Below are 9,606 nucleotides of genomic sequence, written 5' to 3'. Positions count from 1 at the left end.
AATTGGGACAAATCTAAACTTTATATTACCACATCGTACTGCCATTCATTGGGATTCAAAGTCCAGTACATCCTTTACTTGGTAAGCTGCATTCTCAATTCAAGCATTTCCCATCTCAAATTTGGTAAGTTAGCAATTTTCTGAAGCATATTTGCATCATTCACTTCAATTGCATATCTATTTATAATTTGTACCCTCCAAAAACATATTATCCCTATTCTCATTTCCTTCATTCAGAAAATGAATCTCCATAGCATATCTCTGAGTTTTCTATTTGCCATTTTTGCTGTTTTGGCATCCACACATATCACAAATTCAAACCCATCATTCCTCAAATATCTTATTCGTTTTAGTCTCACCTTTTTCTCATCATCTCCAATCACTGCAACAGTCATCGCATACAGCAGTGGAGGGCATCATCACCAGTACAATAGACACAATAATGAGGGGAAGATAGTTACTCCGTGCGAGGGATTTTCACCCGACTTTCCTAAGGACACTAACACAACCTCGTATCTTTGTGTTGATCCAAATGGGTGTTGTAATTTTACATCGGTGCAAGCAGCAGTTGATGCTGTTCCAGATTTCAGCCAAAATAGAACCATTATATGGATCAATACCGGCGTTTACTAGTAAGTTATTGTCTTCTTAAATTTTATCTACGTTCTCCATTTGAAATAGATCTATTTTGTAATTCTAAATAAACATTACAAATTTTGTATTAAAATTTTAAAATAATGTGGCACTTTGTGTACTGTTATTATATGGTTAGATCTAAGAAATAAAAACTAAAGATTTAAATTGACTTGTATAAAAAATAATAAATAAATAAATAAAATATTTAAATGGGCTCCATATCTGTTTGGATTTTGGGTATCTCTCAGTTTTCGATAGCTTATCAAAACAGATAATTTTGATAACTTTTATATTAAATGTATGACATAAAGCTAAAAATTAGCATATTTTCAAATAAATATAGTTTTGTTAAATTTAAACTTTAATATAAGAAAAAAGGCAAGAAAGCAAAATGCCATTTAAGGTTGACCAAAATTCATTTTAGTCCTTCAATTTGGCTTTTGTTCAATTGAATCCTCAAAGTAACGAAGTTTCAAGTTTATTCAATTAAGGTCATTCAGTTAATTTTTTTTTTTTTAAATATCTAGAAAATATATTTCAATAATTAATTGGATTTTTTAATTTTTTAATTTTTTTTTATACTTACCACAATATTTAATAGAATTTTATGGAATCAATCACCTTAACTGAATAAACTTGAAACTTAAAAGATTATTTCTCAAAAAAAAAAAAAAAAAAAAAACCTTAATGAATTCAATTGAATGATATTAAAGTTAAATGACCGAAATAAATTCTGGTCAAATTTAAAGGGTGCAAAATTTGCATTTTAGCCCCCAAAAAAAAAAAAAGCTAAAAAAGCTATATGTATTTGTTGCAAATAGTCACAGGATGGATTGGTGTTCCCTTCAATATCTTGAATTCATTATTTTTAATTTAACTTTTTTTGTTCTTGCTTGCTTTTATGAAATTCCTTGGCTATCATTATTGATTAGTGAGAAAGTTACTGTTCCAAGAACCAAAACGAATGTGACATTCCAAGGACAAGGCTTTACTTCAACTGCAATTGCATGGAATGACACTGCCAATTCTTCACATGGCACATCATTTAGTGGCTCCGTTCAAGTTTACTCCACTAACTTTATTGCCAAGAACATAACCTTCATGGTAAGATCGATAATATATATATATATATATATATATATATATACACACAGAAATAAACACAAATATATATACACACACAAGGCGTGGAAGGAGGGGGTATGGAGAGTCGGTTCAAGTCAAGCGGGCCTGGTCCATGCTCAGCCATAGGGAGGGCCATGACTCCCTTGACTTTTCCTTTCAAAAATCGCCTCCTTTTTATATTTTTTGTTAAAAAAATGTAATTTTAGATATAAATTTAAGTAACGAGTAATGCAACAATTACAGACTATTTTATTATATTTTTATAAATCATTGATATGGCTAACTTCTTATTGATTTTCATCTAAACCCATCCTTAACATCGCTTTTTCATTTATTAATAACCACTCATCCTATTAGTAGTTCGTAAAACTTTTTTATAATAAAATTTATATCTCTAGCATTACTTTTAAATAATTGCCCCTAGAGTTTTACAACTTTTACTAAAAACATGTAATTCATTTATTTAGATAATTAATGCATCATTTATGTTTTCTTTAATTACTCTTATACCATAAATAACTCATTAATTCAAAATATATTTAATGTATTTCATAAAAATAAAAAATTTATAAATTATTAATGCATTGTTTCTTTCCTCTGATTACTCTGGTACCATAATAGCATATCTTAGAAATATATAAGTAATTTTTTTTAATAAAAACATAGAATTTTGTTTTTAGAAGGAATAAAAACATTGAAATTAGAGATATGAATTTTTTTTTTTTTTTCCCCTTTTAGAAGAAACAATAAATGTCTATTTCATGATTAGGAGTTAATTTTTTTAGGCAAAATTACAATGTTAGTCCCTCAAGTTTCAAGTGAGCACAATTAGTCCCTCAAATTTAAGAAATGAGTTATATTAGTCATTTTACTAATTACCGTTTGTAGTGTTACTTACGTAGTTAACAAAACAATTACTTAACTTTTTTTTTTTAATGATGTGACATTTTCTAATTAAAAAATTTAGAATAATTAGTTTTCATGTCAGATCAAATCTAAAGCAAACTGACCCTGGTTTAAATCAAATCTAAAATGACAATTCCGAATAAAATCACATACGTTTGTGATTTTGGATTCCGTTAATGTTTGGTATCCAACTGTATTCGGTTAATTCCACAAGCCCAAAGCCTATCTCAGCCTCATTGACCCCGAATAATTTTTTCACACTTTATCGAGCTTGAAGTTGTCGGCCAAGCTATGGGCCGCTAGAAATCCATATCAAAAGTTGATGGCCGACCTCCCCCAGATGAAAAGCAACGCTATCAGATGCAATGGAACATGGGCCATCCCTCTATCCTACCGAGGAAAACACCTGACCGAAGGGAATGCTGTATTATTTTTTAAAACTTTTTATTGAATAATAAAAAAAGGAAACAAATTTTTTAATAATTTTTTATATTTTCGTGATATAAAAAATCGCAATCGTATGTGATTTTATTTGGAACTGGGTTGTAATTTTAGATTTGATTTAAACTTGGGTCAATTTGCTTTAGATTTGATTTGATATGGAAACTAATTATTTTAATTTTTTAATTAAAAAATTCCACATCATTAAAAAAATATCAAGTCAATGTTCTGTTAGCCACGTAAGTAACACTACTAATGGCATTTATTTTGAGTTCAAATCTTCTATCTCACTCTTCCTACTCCACTATATACTCCACAAATAAAAACATGTCACATGTCCATCTATTTTATTAAATGCTAAATTTATGTCTTCTATTATTTTAATTTCCTAAATATGATGGGTTATTTATTTATTTATTTATTTTAGGAAATTGAAAAAATAAAAGGCATAAATTTAGCATTTAATAAAATACATAGACATGTAGCATGTTTTTATTTGTGGAGTTTATAATGGAGCAGGAAGAGTGAGATAAAAGATTTAGACTTATTTAGTAAAAGGACTAATACAACTTATTTTTAAAAATTAATGGACCAATTACACTCACTTGAAACTTGAGAGATTAATTCCGTACATAGAGTAAACTTTTTTTTTTTTTGAGAAAGACGCACATAGAGTAAACTTGAAAGACTAATATTGTAGTTTTGCCAATTTTTTATTATTTATTAATGTTATATATTTATTTTTTTATACGTAAGAAAATAGCATTTGTTAAATCATGTTACAAACATATTTTTTTTCTCTTAAAAAAAAAAATGGTTACAAACATATTGTGTGTGTAAGTTCTTCTTTGGATTTTATATATATGTGTGTGTTTTGCCTAATTTCCTATTCATATTGCAAAAGGACATCTATCTATTTTTACATGTCAAAAATTTTAGAATGTGGCTCCTATTCCAAACCCTGGTGATATTGGAGGACAAGCAGTAGCACTTAGGATATCTGGAGATCAAGCAGCGTTCTGGGGTTGTGGATTCTTTGGAGCCCAAGACACCCTTCATGATGATAAGGGCCGACATTACTTCAGAGATTGCTACATCCAAGGTTCCATTGATTTCATCTATGGCAATGGAAGGTCATTCTATCAGGTATATTATCTAAAATATTTTGAGCCCCGTATTTATGGGGTTGATTCTAAAATATTTTTTACGAATTTTTTTTTACCCAAATATATATATACATATATATATATATATATATATACATATATGTATATATATGTAATATTTATTTTGTTTATAATATTTAAATTATTAGTTCCATTTATATTACATGTCAAAAAAAATTTTGATTTCTTAAATGTTAATATATTATATCAAGAGATTTGTAACTCAACTAACATATTCTCATATTTTCAATGAAAATAGTTCAAATCTCCTATCCCTAACTATCGAATTATCAAAAAAAAAAAAAAAAGTGTATAAACATATTGTTTGAAAAAACTCACAAATATTTAATTATATTTACTAATTTAAGCATACAATTATTTTATATTCCTCGACTATGTATTATGAACATTTCTTTTATATTTATGTTTTTCTTTTTTTTCAATTGTTGTCAAAATAACCAAAGTTGAACAAGAATATCATATTATTCAATTCCAAATCACATATTCTATAAAATTTTATAAATATACCCATAAGAATTCATTTTTATTAAATAATAAGTGTACCACCTATAGATACCTATTAGGTGGAAATAAATTATTTTACCCATTAATACTCCTATTAATAATATAGTACAAATTTAAATTTTATTGTATCTATTAAAAATGGATTGAGATCAAATTCAATAATTAGGTTATTGCACCTAATGCAACTGCTATGAGTAGTTGAGATTTAAAGTCACAAAAAGTAACTTTAAATCTCAACCATTAAATAATAATAAAAAATTTAAAAAAAAAAGTAAAAAGTGAAAGTAAAAAAGGTAAGATTAGAAAAAATATATTATGAGAGGAAGGGAGGTGAACTGAACGGTGCAATTGCATATTTCAATTACATCGGATCTCAATCTATTAAAAATAATATAGAACAAATTTAGGCTAGCGAAGCCTGTGTCTACTAACAGCCTAGATACCTCTCTACTTAGTACTTGTTTACAAATATTTAATTATTTTGAGTAACTTCATAATTAATTTATACTTTTTATTACATTTGTTATTAAATTTTATTTTACCTTTTGTTAGGTTTTGTTTCCACTTTCAATAGTTGCCATGGCAACTAAAAATAAGAAAAAATGGAATAATCCAAATAAATTGGTTTGTTTTCTTTGATAGTAAGTATTCATGGCAACTAAACATAAGCCTAAATCAATTGTTTCGTTTTCTTTGATAATAAGTATTCTAAATCAAAAGTTTTCGAGATAAATTAATTTTAGAGAAAATAAACATATAAATTTTTATAAGCTAAAATACCCTTGAAGTTTATCAAGTGATCATTTTTGGTTTCTAAAATTTCAAATGAACAATTTTGATCCTTGAAGTTTAAAAAATTAGTGTTGTTGATTATTCTGATACCTTGTTAATCTCATTGCCTATTTGGCTAATGAAAAAATGATGTGACAATTTTTAGATGATGTGGCAACAACTTTTATATTAAAAAATTCACATCAATATTGCCACATCAAAACTGAAAAACCCATGACCAACAAATACCCAAACCCGTATAAAACGGGTCTTCCCAATTCAAAATCCCTTTGGAGCGTTCAATTGCAATGGACATGTGTTTGAAAAAGGTGACACTTTGAGTCTATACAGTGTACATTGTGCCTGAGAAATTGCCCAAAATCCTTGGCATTCATATTACTAGATAGTGATAGTCTATAGACTATAGTGTGTAAATGATGTGACAATTTTTAGATGATGTGGCAACAACATTTGTATTAAAAAATTCACATCAATATTGCCACATCAAAACTAAAAAACCCATGACCAACAAATACCCAAACCCGTATGAAACGGGTCTTCCCAATTCAAAATCCCTTTGGAGCGTTCTATTGCAATGGACGTGTTTGAAAAAGGAGATACTTCGAGTCTATACAGTGTATATTGTGCCTGAGAAGTTGCCCAAAATCCTTGGCATTCATATTACTAGATAGTGATAGTCTATAGACTATAGTGTGTAGTACCCGCAAAACTGAAACTAAGAGCACATTTGGTACAATGAATAGAGGCTACATTAAGAATAGTAACCTTTATTACCAGGAATAGAAGATATTGTAAACTATTACTATCTATAAGTTTGGTTGTTATTGTTAGGTTCTAAATGTTTCATGTGTTGGCAAATGAGTATATAAACTTGTCTGGGAATAGATTTTAGTGTCTATGAAGTATTTCTAAAAGTGCTACAAGTCAAAATTCAATAACGTACAAACTGCAAAAAGCATTAGTGAAAAGTTGACTAGCTCAACTGATCAAGAGAATGCTTCAATTAATCAAACTGCAAATTAAAAAATTTTAATTAAGCCTGTTATCCCATTAAACGTTTAGGGTTTCAATCTAGAATTACTTGGTATAAAAGGAAAACCCTAAAGCACTTTTTTTTTTTTTTTTAATGTCTTGGAGAGCTACTATTTTGAGATCTGAGAGGTTTTGTACTTTCTACTCTTTCAAGCATCTACCAAAGATCACACTTGTAGACATCAAAATTTTATGATGTATTCACAACCGTCCAATTATTCATGATCAAATATTTGTAATCAAATTAATCTCCAATTGATTATGCAAATGATCAGCAAATGATCAAGCCACGTGGCAGCATCAAAAGAAGAAAGCCACATGGCAACGTCAAAAGAAAAGACTCATGGAATGTTCTTATTAAATGCAAGACCAAAATTAAGGTCAAATTTGAATTTAAATTCAAAATTTGTAATTAACTCTCAATAAATGCTGAGAGAAAATTTCAAAATAAGTATTATTGAGTTGCCTATAAATAGAGGCTTCTCACATAAGTCTGTCTAATACATCATGTAGATTTTTAAGATTCGCATTCCTATATCTTGTGCTTCTCTCTAATGCAATCTACCCTTATGTTTTGTTGTTCCTTTATGTTCTTTTTCTCTCTCTTAGAACTTAGACATGGCTCTTAAGAAAACTTTAGCTAAAAAGTCTACCAAGGGTGCCTTTTCCTCTAGGGAATCCTTTAATTCCACTAGATTTCATACTATCTCTGACTTCTAAAAGTTTGATAGCTTGATTAAGTATAGATCTATGTGAAGTGAGAGAGTGGTTGTCTTAGATGAGCTTAGTCCATTTTTAGGCAATACTTTAAGTCTAGGTGCTGGTTGTCTATTTGTTCTGGTCTATCACCTCCTCCTGCAGTTATTATTAGGAAATTATACTCTAATCTCTCTGTGCATGCTGCTGCTTCTGGTGGTCACTTCTTGACTACTTGGATTAGGGGTTTTGAGTATCAAATAATCCATAAGGTTGTTTCTGATGCCCTTTCTGTGCCAGTTGTTCGTAATCCTAATTATTCTTTCATTGACCCTCCTTCTCTAGATGATGTTGTGTCCCTTCTGTGTGGAAGGAACACCTATGACTTAGGATGATGAACCTAAGCTTGATTCTAAGAGCTTACTAAGGAGAACTGTATTTTCTATAGGATACCTTGTCATAGTATCCTTCCCTTGACTCACATTCATACAATTACTACTGATAGGCTACTGTTCCTTTTTGCCCTTGTCACTAGTGCTTCTATTTGTCTCTCTTATCTTTTTATTCAAACCATTGTTGATATCCACAGAAATACCTCTAGAAAACAAAACCTCTTCTTCCAGTGTCTATCTTCAAAATTTTAGAGTTTCCAAGTTTTAAGTGTTCCCTCTCTTCTGAGCTTATTCATTAGATTGAACCTATTGAAGCAACCTTTCTGAAGCAGAGTAAAGTACAGAAGAAGACTCCAGCAAAGCCAAAGGCTAGGGATAAGAGATTAAGAGTTGATCCTTCTCAAGAGGATGTGAAGATTGATCCTTCTATGGATCCTAATGTGGTAGTTAATAGATCAATTGGTAATTAACATCCATTTTGCACAAAATTTGGCATGCATGTTAATAATATATAGAACATGTAACATAGTAATAATGAATATAGAAATTTAGAATATCCAAATCGGTACACCCTCACGACCATTTGAAACTAAAATATTATAGGAACACTAAGCAAATACTAAAAAAGAAAGAAAGCCACCCCATCTCAGTAGGACATTTATCAACATGCTAACTTGCTGAGTACTAGGAACATGATGATCTCCATTTCAAATCCTCTGCTAAAGAGAATGAGCTGACTTTATTTTATTGAAGTAGTTGGTTTATTGGTTTTCTTTAATTCTGCTTAGGGTGACAATTACTATTTGTTTGTGGTAACATGTTGGTTAACCAGGGCTAATATTTAATATTCAAATCCAAACGTTTGTTAATTTTATAGATTTTGTTTGCTTAAAACAATCCCTTGTCCAAGCTTTTCCCCTTGGGAGAGACAGACAGCAAGAGTATATTATTATCAATATCACATTTATAAAAGTAGCTTGGGCTAGCTTTCCAGCTTACTACTCAAAAGTAGAAAACCTTAAACATAAAGTTATCTTTAAATTGTACACTGCAGAATTGTGTATTGATTTCCCTGGCAAACCCAGTAGATCCAGGATCGACAGGCATAACTGGAGTTATTACAGCTCAAGGCAGAGGTTCCCAGGAAGAGAATACTGGCTTTGCATTCACCAACTGCACTGTGGGTGGCAATGGAAGAATATGGCTAGGTCGAGCATGGAAGCCATTTGCACGTGTTGTTTTTGCCGACACATCAATGTCGGATATCATTGCTCCAGAGGGTTGGAATGATTTCAATGACCCTGCAAGTGACAAGTAAGAACCTATGAATTGCAACATATATATATATATATATATATATATATATATATAATTTATTTTAAGAATGGTTTCTGAGTCCAATTCAATTGAAGTACTAATACAATTATTGTCTGATTTAATTGTCAAAATGTAGGACTGTATTCTTCGGAGAATACAATTGCTCAGGTCCTGGTGCAAATATGACCATGAGGCCTCCTTATGTTATGAGACTCAATGACACACAAGCTTCTCCTTTCCTTAATGCGTCTTTTATTGATGGGGATCTATGGCTTCAACCCTACACTTAGGCCTATTTACTATGATAATATAATTGTCTAAATTTATTTTCTCATTTTTATGTGGAAGATCTCGATGGAAATGTAACAATAATAATAAAATGGCCAGTTAATATAACATCGATTGAGTTAAACTAATTTCAGCTTCCTAAAAGATATGGTGAATGCCATGCTCATTAGCTCTAGTCTTCCTTCCAACATATGGGGGGAGGCTATCCATTATGCATGTCATGCATTAAACAGAGCCCCACATAAAAAGATTAGAAAAACTTCATATGAATTATGGGAAGGACGTGCACC

The 9,606-nt window shown here is 30.1% G+C and overlaps 1 protein-coding gene across 1 annotated transcript; it reads left to right on the top strand.

Moving 5' to 3' along the window:
- The first annotated feature begins 240 nt into the window (after positions 1-240).
- Positions 241-9,318, top strand: LOC126721695 (probable pectinesterase 8). The gene is made up of 5 exons (XM_050424752.1): positions 241-632; positions 1,569-1,740; positions 4,048-4,254; positions 8,766-9,025; positions 9,165-9,318. Exons 1-5 carry the CDS (start codon positions 241-243, stop codon positions 9,316-9,318), a joined length of 1,185 nt encoding a protein of 394 aa, XP_050280709.1.
- The last annotated feature ends 288 nt before the right edge of the window (positions 9,319-9,606 follow it).

Source organism: Quercus robur, chromosome 4 (genome assembly GCF_932294415.1).
Source record: "Quercus robur chromosome 4, dhQueRobu3.1, whole genome shotgun sequence".
Classification (NCBI taxonomy): Eukaryota; Viridiplantae; Streptophyta; class Magnoliopsida; order Fagales; family Fagaceae; genus Quercus; species Quercus robur.
Note: the sequence above shows the minus strand (reverse complement) of the source record. Positions and strands in the feature narration are given on the sequence as shown.

Bases quoted from the DNA above. Each gene is read 5' to 3' on its own strand.
- LOC126721695 (XM_050424752.1), top strand. From the start codon at position 241: ATGAATCTCCATAGCATATCTCTGAGTTTTCTATTTGCCATTTTTGCT. The intron at 633-1,568 runs GTAAGTTATTGT...ATTATTGATTAG, and splicing joins ATCAATACCGGCGTTTACTA to TGAGAAAGTTACTGTTCCAA. The intron at 1,741-4,047 runs GTAAGATCGATA...CAAAAATTTTAG, and splicing joins CCAAGAACATAACCTTCATG to AATGTGGCTCCTATTCCAAA.